At 41.6% G+C, this 21,909-nt stretch overlaps 1 protein-coding gene across 2 annotated transcripts; it reads left to right on the forward strand.

The window, feature by feature from the left end:
• The first annotated feature begins 1,018 nt into the window (after window positions 1–1,018).
• Window positions 1,019–7,168, forward strand: CTLA4 (cytotoxic T-lymphocyte associated protein 4). 2 transcript variants are annotated; one of them, XM_045867364.3, is made up of 4 exons: window positions 1,019–1,195; window positions 3,786–4,133; window positions 4,603–4,712; window positions 5,976–7,168. In XM_045867364.3, the coding sequence occupies exons 1-4, from the start codon at window positions 1,087–1,089 to the stop codon at window positions 6,078–6,080; spliced, it is 672 nt and encodes a 223-aa protein (XP_045723320.1). In that variant the 5' UTR covers window positions 1,019–1,086; the 3' UTR covers window positions 6,081–7,168. The 2 variants fall into 2 exon arrangements, with proteins under 2 accessions (XP_045723320.1, XP_045723321.1); XM_045867365.3 differs by lacking the exon at window positions 4,603–4,712 and having other exon boundaries at window positions 1,025–1,195; window positions 5,976–7,153.
• The last annotated feature ends 14,741 nt before the right edge of the window (window positions 7,169–21,909 follow it).

Here is a 21,909-nt window from a genome sequence, read left to right on the forward strand (position 1 = left end):
ACACCATATTCCACGCTGTAATGGTCTGTTTGCATGTCAGTCCTCTGGAAGTCCCTTAAGGCGTTAGTTATGTTTTGTCCAGTCATCATTCAATCTAAGGGCACATACCGTTATCACTGGCATGCCACAGGTTCTCAATAAATGTCTTTTTCGTTATTCAAGTATATGAAAACTCCTCAGTATTAAGGGAGGTGGTCCCCAATGTTTAGTATTCTCTTACAAGATGAACACTTGCCCTGTTTACAGTTTTCTTAAATTTAAGAACTTCAGTCATATTTAATCTTAGCTCTTGGATTTTATGCTTGAAAAATTCCCTTTAGAAAGAAAAACAAGTCTGTCATTTTATGGAAGATTTGAATCTCTTGGATCATTTTGGCTAACTTTTTATGGACCTTCTCCAAGTCTGTTTTGTCTTTGTTAAGGCTTTCAAGAATACCTGAATTCTTTCTTAATCTGTAAACCAGAGGCAAATTCATTTATTTCTCATGATTTTGGTATTTTCTCTCAACAAAATGCTAAATGGAGTTTGGAGAAATAAACTCATGTTTGTAAACTTGCCAGGGATGGTGAACGCAGAGCTTTTATTAATGATGTCCACAGACTAATGCTGTCATGGGCCAAGGGCTCAGACCAGCAACATAGCAGTTTTGGAGATGTGAATGAAGTAAATTAGCTGATAAAAGATGCCTAGATAATTGGACTAATTGGGACCTAGGGAGACTCCTGCACTCCAGGAAATTCTCCAAGTCTCCACTTATCCTCAAAGTGAACAAGAAGCTTCAGTTTCAAATTGAGTGCATTTTCCATCCATGGATTGGCTTGTTTTGTTCAGTTTTACTTTGAGTGTTTGAGGTTATCTTTTCGACGTAACAGCTAAACCCACGGCTTCCTTTCTCGTAAAACCAAAACAAAAAGGCTTTCTATTCAGGTGCCTCTGTGTGTGCACATGCATAGTACATACCTGGGATCAAAGCCAGCTATATAAAGTCCTTGATTCTGTGTGGGTTCAAACACATATCAAAGCTTCAGGATCCTGAAAGGTTTCACTCTGCTTCCTGAAGACCCGAACACTGCTCCCATAAAGCCATGGCTTGCTTTGGATTCCGGAGGCATGGGGCTCAGCGGGACCTGGCTTCTAGGACCTGGCCCTGCACGGCTCTGTTTTCTCTTCTATTTATCCCTGTCTTCTCCAAAGGTGAGTGAGGCTTTTGGAGGATGAAGGTGGAGGAGGGGTTTCTCCCACCTGCGTTTCATTTCTTTTAGCAGTCAAGGACAGTGATTTATAACAAAGCCAGAAGCTAAAGCTAAAACTCCTGGCTTGGATGGCTTTGTATTCCAAGGCAGGGAGGGGAAAGCTGACAGCAGCAAATAAGCAGAGCTAGAGCTCATAGCACAGCACCAGGCATTGACTAGGAGCTTAATGAATACATCTGAGTTGGTCTGGGAGATGAGCAATTTCAGACACTTCTATAAGATTGGAAGAAAATACTGTAAGGTTAAACGATTTAAGAGAGGAAAGATATCCGTAGCCCTTAATGCATTTAAGTTTGGAATCAGGGTGAACTCGAGGGTTTCCTTTTTAAAAAACATGGATTTAAGTGAATCATATAAAGTTTCTTTCCTACCCAATTTACGATTTTAAGATTTTCTAATTCACTTTTATAAATGAATTAGCTTGTTTAAAATTTAAGCCTTCTTTACTCAAGTCAGAGTTTTAAGGTACTCAGTCAATTCTATAAACTAGTTAGCTAACTACTTAAAAAATGAAAGCAGTTTGAAATTGTAAAACCAAAAATAAATAAATAAATAAATAAATAAATAAATAAATAAATAAATAAATAAAAGAAGGAGAGAAAGAAAGAAAGACAAAGAAAACCATCAGTCTGTTTGGCATAAGATACTTAACAGCCACCTGACCTATCTGTGGACTTCGGATGCAGATTCCCCAGGTTTCAGATAAAATAAAGCTCTTTAGAGGTTGACACCAGGTTTGCTATAGAACATAAAATGGTGAGTATTCTCACTGAATTTCAACTTTATTTCTCTCGAGGCTGTCTCAGTTAAGAAACCATGTGGTTTATATGAAATATCTTAGGTGCTCAAAAGATATTTGATGATTAAATTATTACCAGATAAGATATACTCATGTACATTTTCCTATTCTACATGTTTTGAACATGTAAAGATTAAATACTCTTAGAAGTAATTACCTTTACTTTGTAGAAAATTTACCTCAACCTGTAACTGAGATTCTCCACTGAAAAATGAGTGTGACCAGATTTAGTGGTGATAACTGGGAATTTGTCTGGGGGGAGGACAGGAAACTTGGTTTTCTTGAGGCTTAGCATCAAAACAATAAAGATTATCAAGTGCTCATATGGGCAAGTTCTAATGGTGGTTCCCAGGAGTTTATAAGCCAAAGGCAGACGTTTCAAGAGGTGTGATTAGTGCACAAAAAACTTTAATACAGGGTAGAACATGATTAAATACTGCAATGGAGTTATAACAGTGCAATGCTGATCTAATAGACAGGGATGAGGGTTGGGGAAGAAGACTGTTATCTAGGCGGCCGGGGCTGCTGGATTAACGCTAGCGATGGCTGCTATCATACTGTTCTCTCTTCTGAGGACAGATGTTGTCCAGTCCTCTTGAATATCACTAGAAAGGACTAGTGATAGAGTGATTTCTGTAGAGTGATGTATACACAGGAAGAGGTGTCCTAGAGACGCGGACTGGAGTGATAGGTTGGGATTGGATCATGGAGGACATAAATGGCACTTAGTTTATTTGTCTTTGCAGTCAGTGGTATGTAAGGCATTAAAGGGTTTGAACAGAATGAGTGACATGGTTCATCCAAGTTTTGAGTGTCACTTGTGTGATCGGCCAGAGCGGGGACAGGTTAGTTACAGGAAGGTTTGACACAAAGCTACCATTTTGTAGATGACAAGAGCCTTTTTGAATGGAGAGCTGGCCTCCCTTATCCTGTGGAAGCCAGAAGGAGAAAGAACAAAGGAGCACGAGGGTGTTCGAGTGAAGGAGAGAGAGTGGCGGAAGAGGTGGTGGCGGTGGCAGGGGAAGCCCACAGAAGTTAACAGCAGGGTTGCCTCAGCCTACAGAGGAAACGACCCGGTGCCCTCTCCTCTGTGGCTTCCTTCCTCTAGCAGCATCCCTCTCTCTGATCATAATGCCAGGGAATGTGGTGGCTGGCATAGTGATCCAGGGTTCAGCCGCTGTGCCTGAGAGAGGTACAGGACCAGGTAATGTAGGCAGAGGTTTGTGAGGTTTACATTGAGGGGTAAGGCAAGATTCTGTACCTCAACCTACAAAATTTCCCCTACTGCTCATTATAGTTCCTGTAGTTCTATGATAACCTTAGAATACCAGAGGTAGAAGGCACTCTGTTATCATCTGACTTAATCCCCTCTTTCTGCATGTGAGGGGAAAATGAAGGCTACAGGGGAGGCATGACTTGCCCCAAATCACATATTTCATGGTAGGACCAAGCCTTCAGTTTGTCACATCAATGTTCTTCCCGCTATAGGAAATTCTTGTACAATAAGGAAACACCTTCTGGAGATTAGCTGGAAGACAGCTAAGAGATTGAGGGCACCGGTTGGGGGGAGAAGCAAAGGGATGGGGAGTGTTTGTTGAAGGGAGCGAAGGGCTGAAAGGTGAAGCTGGAAGGTGCCCATCAAAGATCAACTTCTGTTAGCTGGAGATTCTGCCTGAGCCTTGTGGTAGGTGAGCATGAGTTTGCTTAGTTCCCTCTAATTTTCTCTTATTAGGGATGCACGTGGCCCAGCCTGCAGTGGTTCTGGCCAGCAGCCGAGGTGTTGCCAGCTTTGTGTGTGAGTACGGGTCTTCAGGCAATGCTGCCGAGGTCCGGGTGTCAGTGCTGCGGCAGGCCGGCAGCCAGGTGACTGAAGTCTGCGCCGCGACATACACAGTGGAGGATGAGTTGGCTTTCCTAGATGATTCCACCTGCACTGGCACCTCCAGTGGAAACAAAGTGAACCTCACCATCCAAGGGTTGAGGGCCATGGACACGGGGCTCTACATCTGCAAGGTGGAGCTCATGTACCCACCACCCTACTATGTAGGCATGGGCAATGGAACCCAGATTTATGTCATCGGTGAGCAAAACCATATCACTAAGCTGACACCTTTTGCATTGCTGTCTTCTTGGCACAAAAACAGCTTTGTTCCTTAACTTCAGGTGGTTCATTTTAGGATTATGGAAATTCTTTTTAAGAGTTCTTTGGTATACCACAGGGTAGTCTGGTTAATATGGGTGGTCACACAAACAACATTCTGACTAAAAATAAAATGGGTTGGGGATAGTGTTTTTTCTACTGGAGGTTGGGGCATTCATTCTGGAAGTGATAACCATCATGAAGTTTGGACTTGGGCTTTTGATAGGACATTCTTGGGAAAGTGGCCTCCAGTAGCCAGACTTACCTGTGGACTAACAATACTATTTAGGGGTGGACACCGAGGTTGGAAGCTCTTCCAGAACCTCTTCCTTTTCTCACTAGTGGGGGGAGTAGGGTCCTAAAGTGTAAAGAGTGTCTCAAGGAAGCTCTGCTTTGTTTTCTGTTGTAGATCCTGAACCTTGCCCAGATTCTGACTTCCTCCTCTGGATCCTTGCAGCAGTCAGTTCGGGGCTGTTTTTTTATAGCTTCCTCATCACAGCTGTTTCTTTGAGCAAAATGGTGAGTGCAGTGCTGACAACACACCACTTTTGGTGGGGACGCCTTCAGTGATAGCAACTGACCAAATGACGCTGCTGAGTTCAGTTTTCTTGAGATGAGGCAATAAATGAAGAACGGTGGTAAAGGAAGGACAGTGGTAAAGAACTCACCAGAACTCTTGGCATTGGCCTTTGAGGTTTCAGGATGACTAACACTTTAGAGGAGTGTGTTTGACATTGTGTTTGTGTGCTTCTCAACAGGGTTTCAGTTTGAGTAACCGTTTGAACAACATGGGGCAGCTGTTTTGCTCTTTGTCTTCAAGACAATTGTACTTAATAACCCTGAAACATAAGATTAGGTTGGGCCAAATGCTGCTATAGAAGAGCACCTGGATGGGTTTTATTCTCCCCCTTAGCGTCCCTCTACCTCACCTGGAAGCCATCTCTTGGGGCCGCCCTGCTTGTGCCATCCTTGTCCAAGCTGTAGCTGTCCACAAAACACCTTTCCAGGGCTCCTTGTCACCCAGTCTGCTGAAACGGGAAGTCTTGCCTTCCCCTCCAGCCCAGTAAATGAGAACACCAGTTTTTATTTATTGCAGTTGTTGGAAGAGATGGAGGTACAAAATCAGGCCTCCTGTCAGGATTTCTTTCTGATGGTCTCTTTCAGCCCCCTCTGCCTATGGTTAGCTTTGTCGCCACAAAATTCTCCTTCCGGGCCTCTCATCCTCTCCTCCTCTAACTCCCCTCTCCTTCAACTCGATTCCAAGACCCTCTACTCAACCTGTTCTATTACTGTAGATTCTACCTACCTCATTTGCTAGAAACTGCCACACAGACAAGTAGACTAGAATCTCAATTTACTGAGGGGATAAAAATTGGGAACTGAGGCGGACTAAAAAGTATATGAGGAGTGGAGATGAGAAATACAGCTCTAGAACAGAGTAACTGAAGTTTACTATCTTATCAAGCTCTTCCCCTCACAGATAAGATGTAGTCAATTATCATAGGCATTTTGGGTGTTCTTTCTAAAGCTTTCTCAAAGTCCCTTTCTCCTCTCTTGCAGTCAGGGAAAATGATTGCTATTTTACATCAGTAGCACAGAGTGATTTATCTAAAGTGAATTATAATAGCTGAATCAAGAAAATCTCCTGGGGCTTGTAATTCTGTATGTGTACATTCACTTTTTCAATGGGGTAGGGACCCAATATTTGTTGAGTCTCATTACGGCTAGAAACGGCTTCTGTATTTCTCAATAATAATTACTGTTTCTTTTTGTGTTTGGCAGCTAAAGAAAAGAAGCCCTCTTACTACAGGGGTCTATGTGAAAATGCCCCCAACAGAGCCAGAATGTGAAAAGCAATTTCAGCCTTATTTTATTCCCATCAATTGAGAGACCATTATGAAGAAGAAAGAACATTTTCCAGTTTCTAAGAGCTGAGGCAATTCTAACTTTGTGCTATCCAGCTATGTTTGCTTGTTTGTGTATTTTGGGGGGGGATTTATCTCTCTTTAATATAGAGCTGGATGCAGAACCCAAATGAAGTGTACTACAATTCAAAGCAAAGGTGCAAGAAAACAGAGCCAGGATGTTTCTGTCACATCAGATCAAATTTTAGTAAAAGTATCACTTGAGAGCAATATGGGGATGCAGCATTATGATGTGGGGTCAGGTATATAGGTTAGGGAGTGGTGCAGTCCAAAGAAAGCAAGGGAAGGGAGTTAGGGAGAGGAGATATTGTACACACTTTGTATTTACATGTGAGAAGTTTATAGCTGAAGTGATGTTTTCAAGATAAATTTTTGTGTTATTTTTCTTAAGTGTAGAATTACATGAAGACTTTAAAAATACTCACATGGCTATATTCTAGCCAGTGATTCCAAAGGTTGTATTGTACCAATATATATTTTTTATTTGATAGTATTGTGCATGGGGGCCACATGTGCTTTTGTGTATTTGCTGATGGTTTCAATATAAACACTATATGGCAGTGTCTTCCCACCAGGGGTTCAGGGGAAGTTTTATGGAGGGGCTCAGGACACTAATACACCAGGTAGAATACAAGGTCACTTGGTAACTGGCTTGGAAACTGGATGAGGTCATAGCTGATTCCTGTAGCCACATTGGGCTGAATTGGTGTTGACATGTGCTTTGGGCTTTTATGTTAGCTCCATTCAAAGGTTTGCAAGGGAGTCAAGACTGGTGTATCTGGTTTAACTCCACAGAACACCATCGTCAAGTAAATGGCTCATTCCGGGACTCTTGTAGGTATGAACTTCCAGGGAGCTCTAGTTTCACGAGAGCCCCAATTCCTTACACATGGTTAATGCCGTGGATGGAAATCAGCAGCAGGTGGCAGGGTGGGGAGATGAGGGTTTCTGAAAACTAACACTGTTGGTGTTTTTTAACTCACTATTTTCCATGAAAATGCAACAACATGTATAATATTTTTAATTAAATAAAAATCTGTGGTGGTCATTTTCCAGAGTTGTCTTTATCTTCCATGCCTCTGAATATTGTGTTTGAGTTTGTTTTTAATGGATTCATTCAGCAGCTGGTGGAATCTCCATTATTAGGAATACTGGGAACAGATTGATAAAAAGGTAAATAATGCTTCATGAGGCAGCCATTACCTGCAAGCCATTCTTGGAAGGAACTCCTCCTCTGTCCTTTTCATTTCTTCCCATCTATTTGAAATATAAAGCCGGAACAGCATAAGGCCTTTGTAAGTCACACAACATTCTCTCTAGCACAAATTCCTCATCTCCTCTTTCTTGCCTATAAATTTCTCAGCTCAACTCATACCGTTGCCATGGCAACTCCTGTGTTGTCAATCATGTTCCTTGCAGCCATTCTGATCTGCTTCCATAGTAAATGGAGCTTTCCCTTGTGGCTTCTGAATGGACTATTTCACACATGTGGGGAAAACATAGCTGTGGTCCTGTGTTGCCATCAGCTGGCAGACCTGGGCCTGGCCCACTGAGCCCTCTGTGATTCTTGGTTAACCAATGTTTAGCCTCAGTCTACTGGGTTTCCTCTCAAGTTTTCTTATTCTTGACCTCTACATCCTGTTATTATCTTGTGAAATACTTCTCAGCGTGACCAGGGACCACCTATAACTGAATCAACTGGGTCACTTACTAAAAATGTTGATTCAAGTGCTTAATCTCAGATGTACTGAATCAGAAGCTTTGGGTGATGGGGCCAGGAGTTTGCTCTCCCAGCAAGTGCCTCAGTTCTTCTTACACCCATCAAATTTTGACAACCACTGTGTGGGCAGCCTCCTCTCTCTCCTGCTCACTATAGCTCTCTCTCTATCTCTCTCCTTTTTTTTCCTGCAGGTGCTAACAAACAAATGAGACAGCACATAGTGAGCATTCCATAAAGATTTTTAAAATAAAAACGAATATGTCTTTCAAAATACAGTAATCACAATGACCTAGAATGAGCCCCTACTATGTTGAAGACTGTACCTCTTGCTCTCTTGGCTTTTGATTGGAAGCCACGAAGAAACACACAATTTAGGAGCCCCAATGGATAGTGTGTTACTATTTCTACTTCTTTTTATGTCTTTAGAGAGATAATTCTTTTCCATAGTTGATGGCAAATTTAAATGACAGAGAGGGCCTTAGACAAAGGACCTCTCAGGTATCTTTCAGACATCATTAGACAATGGGCTACTTTAAATAAGCTTAATATCTCCTCTACTGTTACCTGAAATTCTACCACTAGTTATTGAGTTAAGCATTGCCTTCTCTACTCATTATCAATTTTGAAAAAGATATAGTCCTGCTTTAAAAAGTTTCCCCTATGGCAGAGGAAAAAGGCAAGAAAGACTGTGACCTGGGCTTCCACTCAAAGGGGAGAAAACAAATTGGGGGGGTTTCTGGGCACCAAATGAAAGCCTTTTCTGATCCCTGTTTTCTTTAGAGGGTAGATCTGTTACTTGCAATGATCAGAGAGATTCACTGCCCCCCAGTCAGAGGAGTGACTTTTCCCTGGCATGTCAATCTTCATCACTATCTCCAACTCTGGCATCAGGGTCCTGGGGAAGCCCAAAGACTCCACTCATCTCAATAGGGCTTAGTTCACCATGGAGAGGAGAAGGCTGGGCACCATAACCCTTCTCCCTGGAACCACTGGTCTCAGGTAGGAATGTGGGTGACAAAGGGAACATGGTAGAGCTATCAGTGCTGCCTGACTCAGCCCCTACTCCTACCAGTTCCCAGCACACACCTCGCTCACCTCCCTTCTTCCAACATGGCACTCTCATTTCTGCTACTTTCTGTTTCCCTATTTCTCAGCGCCAAACATCTTTAGCCCTCATTTTCACATCTAACAAGACTCATCTCAAATTCTGCATCCAGCATCAGATTCACTGACACTTCAAGCCCACGTTGATCTCTCCCCTTCTGTTTCACAGCTATACTTGGTTTCATCCCTAATAATTTCAAATGTGCATGTCTTTTCTCCCTAGATTCAGTGGGAACTTCTCCAAAATAGGAATCATCTCAGCTTTTGGCACACAGAAGATGCTTGGATCAACGTATTGAAAAGTTGGGGAGCTAGGACATCTGGGACTGTCTTCTATGTAGAACCTGGCTGTGTTTTCTTGGTCTCAGTCGAATGTCTTTCCCATTTGACCAGCAGAACTATGTGTGGGTCAGTCTATCACTTGGCTTAAACCTTCAAGACTCTGGAACGTAAGCTCCAGCTGGCTACCCTGCTTCACACATTTTACTTTTATCTCAATCCAGTCTTCCAATCTTTTTTTTTAAAAATTTCTTTTGAGAAGGGAAAGGAGATGAATTCTCATTGTTACTCCCCTTCTCTCTTTTTTTAAACCATAGGTTGTTGCTAGAACTGACTATATTTTTATACTGAAGCTGAGCCTTCTTCCACCTTCACAGTGGATACCCAATTTACTTGAGACTGAACTTGCAAAATGTTGATGTCACTGTGCTGTTAATTGGAGCAAAGCCAGCTAAGAAGTTTAAGAGTTTATGAACTTAAGTTATTGTTTTGGGAGGTCTCAAAGCAAAAGAGAAAATGGTTTTCTCTGGAAAGTTATTCCGATTGCCTCACTTCTCTTTTGCACCCGCTTAGATTATGTGACTCAGGCGCCTTGGGGGCCTTGTTTTATTTATTTTTTTCTTATTTTAGGTCAATTTTCTCTGATCAGACCAGAAAGATGATACACCCTATTGATGGAGAGAGAGGCAAGGTTTTTTCCTTTCTCCTTTACGTGACCTTGCCTGCAGGCTGGGATAGCTGTCTGTAGGTAGGTTTGCCAGATTCAGCCTGCCACCTCCTTAAACAAATAAACCCACAAAACCCAAAAAACAAGATGCCTTATATTTGACCTGACAACCCTATCAGCAAGAAAGTTAATACATCTAATGTGGTGTGAATAAAACATGTTCTAGTGACCCTCCCCAGAAGTTTCTGGGCAGGAACAGCCTGAGAATAGTTGCTGTTTCCATTCTAACACTCTCTCATTCTATTGTCCCCATTCCTGGGCATGTGTGGGGCTGATACTTAGTGTTACTGGGGGATACTGGGTCCCACAAAAGGGGTAGCCATTAATTTTCTAAACATTTTTCTCAGAGGAACTCAAACCCCTCTGCTCTATATGGTCAGAAGTCTGACATTCAGACCCTTCTTGGAAATCTTTGCTTTCCAGGGTGTACTCTATTATAGCTATTCTTGCATTTAGTGTGTCCAGTCGTTATTCAGAGCATTTGGAAAAAATGCAGATTGAGGTGCATCAGACCCAGAGCTTCTCATTTATAAGACTGGAGGCAAGACCTGGGGATTTAAATTGTCCAGTAAGTCTTTGGATCATACTTTTGGAAGCCCTGGTTTAACTCAGGATCCTACCATCGCAGATGATTAAGACTAAAGAAGGGACTTGGGAATTATTTTTACATTTTATAAGAAAATGAGGCTCAGAGACATTAGGGAACTTCTCCAAGTTCCCAGAGGAAAGCAGGGTTTGAACTAGGCTGAGAATCAGTTCTCTAGATTTTCACATCAGGGCTGTGTACAGTGGGTGGCACTATGAAGATTTCTGCCCAGGGGCTCCTTTTCAGGCTGCTTCTGGAATGTCACTATCACCATTCCAGGCTACCCCAGAAAACCTGCTTGTCTTCCACCTCTACCCCAGCAGCTCTGGGTGATCATTACCTCTGTTCCTGGCCTGCTGTCAGCTCTATCTTCTCTCTCTCTCCCTTAACTTTCTGGGTCACTAGCAAGAGAATCTCAGGTGTTGCATCCTGTCCTCAGCAAACCTACAGAAGAATGCTGCAGAGGAAAACAGAAAACAAACCCCTGCCAAGAGTCGACCAGCAACACCAGCAGTAGGCTGAGAAAACTTCCAAATTCTGCGGGAAGTCATGGAACAACTCCGTGAAACGATACATGCTCTTTTTATCACACACAATCAGGTCACCATAGCAACCAACAGTGTTTTAAAAACATGATATTAGTCCCACAAAAGAATATTATCTATTCGAACAAAAAGAGGAGGCTCTCTCCAGGAGGGATTGTAAGAAATATGTTTCAGGAAGCCATTTCAAATTTTAGAAAGCAACACAAATGATTTCTCATGAACAGCACTTTTTAGGACGTTTCCTCTTTCTTCACCTTGACAATATTTTAGTTTGTGCTGCAGTCATCCCACTGTTAGCTTATTTTTTTCTCAACTTTTTGAAAATGAGTCTTGCTTTCCTTCTTTGTAGTTAACTTGCAATGCAGACAAGATCTCTAGTTTCCTATAAACATTTTTTTTTTTTTTTTTGCTCCTGACACATCAAAGTTACCACTAATCATGATTGGACTTCGAAGACAGGACGTTTGGATTTGTGAACGAAGAGCAGCATTCTCTAGTATTGCTCTCCTGTGGAGGAAGCTGCCATGGTGGATACGGTTCACGAGGTCCTTATTCTGAGTGAAGAGGGAGAAGAAACGAACTTGTGAAGCCTTTCACACTGCATGGGTATACATTAGCTAAAGTAATTCTCACAATGTCTCTGCAGAAGAGGGGCCGCCATCATCCTCATTTTATAGATGAGAAAACCAAGTTTCATAAAGATTGTATTATTTGCCTAAAGCCACACAGCTAGTAAGAGTCAGGATTAGAAATGATGTCGAATTCCACCATACCTTAATTCTGGGGGTTACCTGCAAAAGGAAGAGGGCAAAATGGCAAGTGAATGGGGATTGGAGTGTTCGGCAAGTAAAGCATGTATCATGGGGGCTACAAATGTGTGTCAGAATAAGTAAATACTCTGGACAAATGTTTTAAAAGGTTTTTTGAAGGTGCTCATTATGAGATTAGCTGTAGCATCTGAATTGTAACCAGAGCGAGAGGAAAACAGGAAGTTGAAGACATTTCACAGTGGACCTCTGGTTTTAATCCACAGTTGTAGCAGTAGCTGATTCCCCATTCACTGGTGCTGAAGTTAAGTGTGGCCACATTGCTGGTTGGTCTCAGTTGTTATAGCTTCTCACTGGGAGATGGGGGAAAATGGAAATTAGTCATACATCCTGTGGGAAGAGTTGATCCTCATATAACCAGTAGTGTGTTCCCTGCAAATGGGGTCATTCTGCATTCACAACAGGCTGGTCATAGAAAGTAATTACCAGTAAAAGTCAGTAGGACCTACTCTGCATGTATCTCTAGGACTCTTGGAATGGGGCTAGTTTGTGAAAGAATAATAATCAGCCTGGAGCAAAAGGGGAGGTTAGGCGGTGGAAGTAAAGAGAAGGGAGAGTCTCTGAGTTGAGGTTGAGGGATGCTGGAAAATAGCAATGAGTCCCTTGAGGAAAATAAATAGAGAACAAAAGCAGGTGGGGAAGGGAAAGTATCAGAGGATTGGGTGGCGCATGGGGTTGGGGAAATAGACCTGGTTGAGAAACTATCTGCTGGCTGGGCAGGCAGCTCACCTATGGACTGCATCTGAGACTTGCGATGGGTTCAGGCTCCATCCAGGCAGGCATCACTGCCCATGGAAGCTAACTTGGCAGATGAATGCCAGAGCACAAAGTGATATGGTAGGAAATACCCAAAACCAGATGGTCATTGCTGTTCTGGAGGGTCAGTTGGTTCACATTAAGACTCCTACAGCCATTTGAGGGTACTGAGATCAAGATCCCATGCTTGGGGGTGGAGAGCTAGGAAGGGTGTCAGGGAGAACTGGCATGCTGGGCAAGTAAACTGAGGCCAGAGTGCAGTTGAACTTCATTAAGTCAAGGAGGACCACACTCTCGTGGATATCTTGCCTAGAGGTATGGCCATAGCCTCGGTCTGGGATTAACCCTACGTTGCTGATCCCAGAAACAACCTCAGGATCCTTTTCAGCACAGTTCCCTAGGCAATCATAGTCATGACACGTGGCATTCAAGATGTCACTGATAACCCCAGGGTTTGTAGCCCTTCTCCCTTTTCCAGGTCCTAGCTCCAATATTCCTTCCTCTGTAAAGCCTTCCTCACACTGGTTACCCTCACCCTCTAGCTCTCACTCCTCTACAGTTTCAATGCTTGTGTCTTCTCTAGATTGAGCTCACTGTGGGCAATGGGAGAGAGTCCTTCTTACATCTCTCTACCTCAACTTTAGATAGGAAGATAAGATTTCTACTTTTGTTAAATAACTTGCCCAAGATTTCACCACAATAAGTGGCAGAGATGGATTTGAGTTCAAGTCAGTTCAAGATGTGCCTTTCAGCACTTTGGCACTGGCTTGCATAGGAGGAGAACAAGACAGCATTTGTGGGCATAGACAGACACATGAAGAATTTCATGGCTGCTTTGGAAGTGGAGTCCGCAGCTCCATCCTCAGAAATGCATTTTCTTTGGTGCATTATATACACTGGGATCAAAGTAGTCTGGATGAATTTGACTTTTGACAACCATCCTAACACCTTTATTCAGTCACAGCTGAACTATCTCTGACTTGGCTGCCTAACCTACAAATTTTTGCAAATTAGATGTGTTTATGCCTAATGAAACTGAGAGAATTATTTTATAATCACACTCTCTGGGAAAAAAGTCAATGGAAATTTTTAATAAAAAAGAATGTGATAGAAACACAATTTTAAGTCATGAATTAGAAAACATGTGGCAAAATCTTTATCCACTAGACTATACAGAATTTTGTGACCATCTGTGGAAATTTATAGTTATTAAATTAGATACACGCTGGTTTTTCTGTTTGCAGAACATAACAGAAACCTAATTGAAAACCACACAGCAACATAAAACCAAATGTGATGTCTAGTCCTTCAAGGTCAAAATGCATGCGCAATGTAAAGAAAATCATTTGCTTTGTCTTGAACAAAAAGATCTCTCCGTTAATACTTGTATGAAATACTGCATGTTTCTAAGAGACAGATAGTTAAGAGAGTAAATATAATCACCCACCATGAGTCTAACTTGTATTCAAAAGTGATAATAGAGATGAAAGTGTGAGGTACAAGGTTAGCCTTACTTTGTTTATATTCTATTGTTTGAAGGTATTTCTGTGCCTAGGTTTACAAGTCTGTGTCCCTTAAAAATACTGGTCCCTGGCTTTTACACAAAATTGTGAAGATGAGTACAGAAAAATTACTTCATTTGAGAAAAGAGCATATCAGTGTTTCCTGGCCTGAAGGGGGAAGGCTGGCTAACGTGAGCCCCCGGGGTCCTGTGGGGTGAAGAACCACATCTGTACTTTGGAACCCTATTCCCAAGGAAACGTCTATGGAGCCCGGAAAAGCAAATTGTCAAGGGCAAGGAGACTAGTCGTCCTTATTTAGAGTGCTGGGAGGCCCAGGTTCCGCTCTTGGCTCTGCCCAGCAGGTTTGCAGTCACCCAAAGCCATTTCTGGATCAGACGCTGTTTCATGGTCACCCGGTTGCTCCAGCCCCAGCTGAACCCCCATCCCTGGAACTCATTCTTGAGCTGTTTTGTACTGATGTAATTTTTGATGTAATTGTTGCTTAACTCCCGTAATTAAGTTTTCATACATTAATATCCCTATCTCCCCAAATATATAATGAATTCCCTCAGGGACTTCTTTTACTTCCTAGAGGCAGTGTGAAGCTGTGGTAAAAGCCCGAGCTCTGTGCCAGGAACTGTGGACAATCCTGCTCAACACTGTATGTCTCTGTTTCCTCACTTAAGAACAAGGTTGCAGATTAAATGAGTTGGGATATATAAAGTGCTCAGAATGGGCCTGGCATAGGCTAAACACTATATTATGTAGTGATATACAGAGTAAGTATATTTCTACAGAGTGCTTTTATGATCTCTTCGTGACCTCATAATACTTGGTACAGTGCTTGGCACAGGAAAGTTCTACATTTTTCCTGTTGGTTTTCTTTCACCTTTCCTTCATTTCCCCTTCAGCAAATATCTGTCTGGCAAATGGAGCCTTTGCAATCAGATATATACTGGTTCAAATGGAGGTGCTCATCTTAATGGAGATGTTGAGTGATTGAATTCATTATATCCACTGGTTATCCTTCTCTAGATCTATTCTCTATGTTTCCTGCCATGTGGGGAAGAGCTGACCTGAATGGACCACATCACCTGCCTTCCTTGCTCTCTGGTTTTTGGCCGATGGAAGGCATCAGCAGGTGATGGGAGTGGCTGGGGTATTTCTTCCAGTCATCCCTGCTTTGACACAGCATCTAGGATAGTTGTTGTATCCTTCCCGGACTACAGCTCTGGTTAGGCAGCTCCTCCATGTTTCCTACTCTCACTGAGCTCTAGTCACTATTTTTTCCCTTTTTCTTTAAGCCCTAGGGAAAATAAAGAATTTTTGTTATTGCTGGTTGCTGGGGATCTTAGCATCTGCCGTTTTCCCTTAACCCTGCCCACAACTCTGTAAGTAATCCCTTTATTCCAGTTTCTTTCAGTGAACCATCAGAGCCAAATTCTGCTTAGTGCTGAGATCCTAACTGATATATCATATATCCTTGGAAATGTCCTTGTGCATGTAGATCTCCATGGGAGTTGGTCAGACTCACTATCTCCAAGGTCCCTTTGGTCTGAGAGCCTACAGAGCTAGCATTAGAATTCAGAGTAACCTTGATAAACTGCAGAGGTTTTCAGATGAAAACAAGATGAATTTCAATTAAGAACAAGTGTAGAGGAGCACTCCTGGGAGGAAAAATAAATGATAGAAATGTCAGGTGATAAATGTCTGGCTGTGTGCGAGTACATCCGCAAAAAGACTCAGGGATGAGTAAGCAGTACATGATGTTGCTCAAATTGAGTAAATCTGGGGGATATACACAGAGTGTGATCTGTAGGAAGTGCAAGGCAATCCCCCGGAGTAGCTTGTCACCACACAAATCAGACCTGGGTGCTGTGATTTGATTTGGCTCAGTAACTTAAAAGACAGGAACTTAAGAGAATAGAGACCCAAAGTTGATTGGAAATAGAAAATGGCTTATACAAAGATCAATTTCTTTTTTCTTCTTTCTCCCTTTGTTAAGAGCCTGCAGGTAAAGAATTAAGGAGCAGTCCTTATTCATATGAAGGGATATCTCAAGTCCTTGTGTCCTGGATATGAACTACGTTGAGCAAGTTGCAGCTTGGCTAATCATGAGTATAGTCTTGGACATAAACTACAATGGTCAGGGATTTATATGCCATTAATGGGTTTGTCAGTGGTGGTGTTAGGGTCTTGAAACATTTTCTTTTCACTGTGCCCATTTTTTTTTTACCCGTAACAGCCTGGACACTGAACAGTGACTGGCAAAGAGTAGGTTTTCAATGAATATCTTTAGTGGACTGAGTACCTGATTGAATATAAGAAAGGGGCTAAGCCATTGAATGAATCTATGATCAATATAAAGAGAAGCCCTCAAAGGGTTGGAGGGCATTAACATTCTATGTAAGAACCTGCAACCTACTTCCCAGGAAATGATATAAGAATAAGCCGTATTCTGGAATTCTGCATCATTTAAGAACAAACCTCAAGCATAAAATTACAAGAACAGGTTCCTCAAATGGCTGCAAGCAGACCTGTCTTGTGGCACATGCCAGAGAAGGGGTTGTGTAGAGAGGGGAGTGGGCAGAAACCTACACGTCTCCTTGGTAGATGACTTGGGGAGGAGGAGTGTGTCACTCACAGAGGGACAACCTGGGACAGTGTCTAGGGGTTTCCCACATGGTGGTTTCAAAGCAGAATATTCAGTTGTTTTAGTTAGAAGAGGACCCTTTGAGAGCGTCTGGGTGGCTCAGTTGGGTTAAGCAGCTGCCTTGGGCTCAGGTCATGATCCCAGGGTCCTGAGATCGAGTCCTGCATCGGGCTCCTTGCTCAGCAGGGAGTCTGCTCTTCCCTCTGCCCCTCCCCTCCCCCTTGTGCACATGCTCTCTCTCTCTCACAAAAATAAATAAATAAAAATCTTTTCAAGAAAAAAAAAAGGAAGAGGACCCTTTGAAAAGTCTGCTCTACATTTTGATGTTAAACACTTTCAATCCCTTTTGGGTGGTAAAGTCCTGAGTATAGTGCTTATTTCTAAAGCATGTCTTTTTTTTTTTTTAATTTAATTTAATTTTTTTATTCTTATGTTAATCCCCATACATTACATCATTAGTTCTAGATGAAGTGTTCCATGATTCATTGTTTGTGCACAACACCCTGTGCTCCATGCAGAATGTGCCCTCCTCAATACCCACCACCAGGCTAACCCATCCTCCCACCCCCCTCCCCTCTAGAACCCTCAGTTTGTTTTTCAGAGTCCATCGTCTTTCATGGTTCGTCCACCCCTCTGATTTCCCCCGCTTCATTCTTCCCCTCCCGCTACCTTCTTCTTCTTCTTTTTTTTTTCTTAACATATATTGCATTATTTGTTTCAGAGGTACAGATCTGAGATTCAACAGTCTTGCACAATTCACAGCGCTTACCAGAGCACATACCCTCCCCAGTGTCTATCATCCAGTCACCCCATCCCTCCCACCCCACCCCCCACTCCAACAACACTCAGTTTGTTTCCTGCGATTAAGAATTCCTCATATCAGTGAGATCATATGATACATGTCTTTCTCTGTTTGACTTATTTCACTCAACATAATACCCTCCAGTTCCATCCATGTCGTTGCAAATGGCAAGATCTCATTCCTTTTGATGGCAAGCATGTCTTTTAAAATTGCTATCTTGATTTCACGATTGGTTCACAAGGAGAAATTGCAAAGGTAACAGGGTCTAGGGAGGAAATACTGCCAGATAACAAAGACGACTAGCTCTGAGCCCCAGACCCAACACTAATTAGCTGCCAGTTTCATGCCAGTCATTTAACTTCTCTGGGTGTGAGTTTTCTCAATACCATCCATTTGAGGAATACATTTCTATTCTAAAAGCATTTTTATGTACATTGATGAAATGTAGTAGTGAAATGGTAGTTTCTTTGACTATCATAACTGCCCTAAGAAGTAGGTAATGTCAGGCCTGTCATGACTTATTTAGACAAGAAGGTCAAGGTTTAGGTATGTAATTAACTTAGTTTAGCAACAGAGTCATATTAGGCCCAGATCTTCTTACAGAATGTTTTTACTGTTCAATCTGTTTTAAGCCTTAATTTATGGTGGGACTATTTCTGTGGTATATTTGCAAAAGAACATAAATGTTAATGTGTGTTTGATAAGATTTAAACAAGTAAAATGTATTCAAAACAAGCTATATTCCTAGTACCTTCTGGCTAGAATGTTAATTTTTATTATTGAATGAAAGGAAAGTCACATGATTTTTAAAATAATGCCCTTCTTTCCCCCCTCCTCCCTGCCCCTAAACTTCAGAGCTTTGCTTTCTGGAAAGAACTTAGTACATAAGCTCCACAACACATTAGACTCTCAACAAATTAGACCGCACACTTGGAACAGTAAGTTTGGGTTTGGTGAGGTGTGTTCATCAAGAGAGGAAAGGAGCACAATTCATTTCTGAATTGGTTATCAAATTCTTCTTGTAAGTGACACGATTGAAACTGCCAATTGGCTTTGCAACCTGCTGAGTCCATATTTCTTCATCTGTGAAAGCTCAGCAAATGAGCCCTTCTCAGCAAAGCAAGAGGGTTTCGCCAGCAAGAAATTTGATGAGGTGTCGCACCCTGTGGCCAACCATTTCTCAAGAGACCTCTTTCTGTTTCACCCTATTGAAATCCTTTATGATTGACAGGCAGCTTTACTCATTACTCAGATTTTCCTTCATGTTATCTCCTTAGCAAATCTGGTCACCGCAATACTTTTAAAAAACATAGTCACATTACTATTATGGAATCATTCAACACCAGTGCCTGAAGAGACTCAAGTCATTTAGCTAAAGTCCCTTCTCTCATTCTGTTTTCCCATGTTGAACCCTTATCAGGTGAACCCAACAGTCCTCTTCATTTCTGTTGAAATAATCTATCAGGAAGTTCTCTTAGAGCCATTCAAAATCTTAGGCTCCCTGCACTACAAAATGATGCCTTGAATGAGATGATGTTGTACTAAAAATTATGATAACAAAGATACTCTTTTCCTTTGAGCAGAGGGATTTGTCTTGTCATTTTTAGCATTATGGAGATGAACAGAAGCATTATTCTGTCTTCCATAAAGGTGAGGCATTATGCAAAAGTCTATCAATGTTTGAGCAATAAAGAATAGGAGCTCATCCACTTAGATTCAGTTTTGGGGTAGTCTTCTACTCTCTTGGTAACTATACTTTTCATAAAGATGTTCTGAGGAGTATGATGTTTTTAATAGTTGTGTAGGGAGCAAAGAGCATTAAGAAAAAAAAAAGTTATATGCTTAAGTTTTTTTTTCTGAATGTTTTCCTTCCTTCCAGACATTATAAGTGTTTCAAAGACACACTTCTAATAACAGAACAGCTACAGCTACATGAATAAACACATTGTCCATCTAAGAGAACACCATTCAGACTGCTGAAAACAGAGCCAAGTTAAACAATAGGTGCACAGAACCAGTAGAGTGGCATTTTGCCAGTTAATGAATTACAAGAAACAGATGTGAGTTTTTTTTTTTTTAAGGGAAATAGCCTGAACTTGGCCCATTTGTCAAGAATTAGCAAAAGGACTTCAGATTCATGATTCAGAGAAAAGCCATGGATTCATTTGTGTATACACATGCATTTGATGATCCCATCATATGATTTGATGGCTTTTCTCATTCAAAGATCTACGTATAATTGGAGATACTTAATGCTTTTTCTAGGCTGGGATTGGGAAAATGAGGAATTTGTTTATTTTATTTATTTATTTATTTATTTTGAAAGATTTTATTTATTTATTTGACAGAGAGAGACACAGCGAGAGAGGGAACACAAGCAGGGGGAGTGGGAGAGGGAGAAGCAGGCCTCCCGCGGAGCAGGGAGCCCGATGTGGGGCTCGATCCCAGGACCCTGAGATCATGACCTGAGCTGAAGGCAGACGCTTAACGACTGAGCCACCCAGGCGCCCCAGGAATTTGTTTATTACCACTTATTGTCACCATATTATACCATAATATCATTCTCCACACATCAAATTTACTAGTCATTTTTTTACAACATAATAGAGTGGGAGTCTGTTTGTCCTAACAATCATTTCTAACTGGGAATTCTAGCCTCCTTACTGTAGAAATCTATTGCTGTCATAACCCTGGATAGTCTGTCCTCAAGTCCTAGTAGAAGAGAAGAGGGCAGAGAGAGAAGAGATGAGCACTGGTCAGTTTTGCTGAGATTTAGCCAGGCTTTGAGATTCCCTAGAACAGCTTCTATGAGCAAAGCTACACCTAGAAACTCTTCACCACCTTCTCATTGATTATGCATCTAGTTGAAGAGCCCCAAACTGTCTCTGTCCAGCAGCAGAGCCAGCATTTTATCCTATTGCTGGTAGGTTGGCAGATAGGACTTTCTTAGACTGAGAATGGAGGGATGGCTTCTCAGTCAATGAGGTAAGCTTACATTCAATTGTTATACCTATGATTTTCCTGTTGAGTGATGAAGAAACACTAAGTGAGATGGGTGATTACAAAGGCTGTCCTGTCCAAGAAACTTCAGGGAAATGATGGTGAACTCACAACATTAAGAGAAGACTCTGACAAGGAACATGTAACTAACCTATAGGCTCTAGAATTGTCATGACTATATCCATTAAAAATGGCATTTCTGTAATATTGGCAAGTGGTATTGTTATGTTTGTGTGCATTTAAGAAAAAACCCATGAGAGTCCTCAGGGATAACAGTTTACAAATATTTAGTGCTGGCTATGCACCAAATAGTTTTAAACCCTTAACATTGAATTATTTAGTTTATTTTCATACGATGAGGTAGGGACTATTATTACCTTCACTTATAAGATCTGAGCTGGAGATGTGGCATCAGAGAGACTCCTAAGATCTGTGTGATTTTGTGGGCATTAAGGGAAAAGGGAATATTTCAGAGACAGGGCAACTAATTTTGAATGATCTAAACTTGTGGAAGAGAATCTACGCTAGGCAGTCTGAGAGCATTCCTATCCTTGCCCTATAGCTGGAACCTATTTCTGACTTGTTAGAAAACCTTGGGTCCATGACTTCTCCTTTTCTAGTTGCTGTCTTTGAAACCTAGAGACAGGAGGTTCTTGTTAGTCATTTAGTTTCTGCACACCTTTTCTTTGCATTCTATTAGGAGTGGAGTGGACAGTCAAAATTGATCTCACTCCTTCGTTCTTTTTGCCTTGGGTTTAATGTATACAGAAACCAGTAAAAGCATCTGTGCAGGGAGCTAAATATAGCTAGGATTTAAAACTTTGGTAAGAAAGCTTTCTTCATTAGGATGATATTGAAATAAGACCCAGCATCACAACCCTGCCATTTGTGATTATTAAAATCATATCACTTGCTTTATACTTTTATTGCTTTATACTTCAGATTCCAAGCCCCATTAAAAACATGTTTCTTTTTTTTAAAAACATGTTTCTTAAAACAAAGAAAGCAACAAAAAAGAATTTGTGAGTAGTGAGTTGGTACATTTAAGCAGTGACTGTTAAAGATTTGAAATGTGAAATCATGTCACTTTTAGATAAAAAGAGATGTAGAAGCTGTTGTTTGAAAGTGTGTCCCCCATGTTGTTTGAAAGTGTGTCTTAGTGGGACACACTTTCAAATGGACAGAATCCAATATGGCTGTCATTCAGAAGGCGTCTGATGTCTTTGCTAGGGTTTATCCCGAACTTCTGGTAGGGAGGTGGTTATTATTCACTATTGTTCAAAATACATA

Source organism: Mirounga angustirostris, unplaced genomic scaffold (genome assembly GCF_029215605.1).
Source record: "Mirounga angustirostris isolate CCGP_5_RB_7025 unplaced genomic scaffold, mMirAng1.0.hap1 SCAF_3, whole genome shotgun sequence".
Lineage (NCBI taxonomy): Eukaryota > Metazoa > Chordata > Mammalia > Carnivora > Phocidae > Mirounga > Mirounga angustirostris.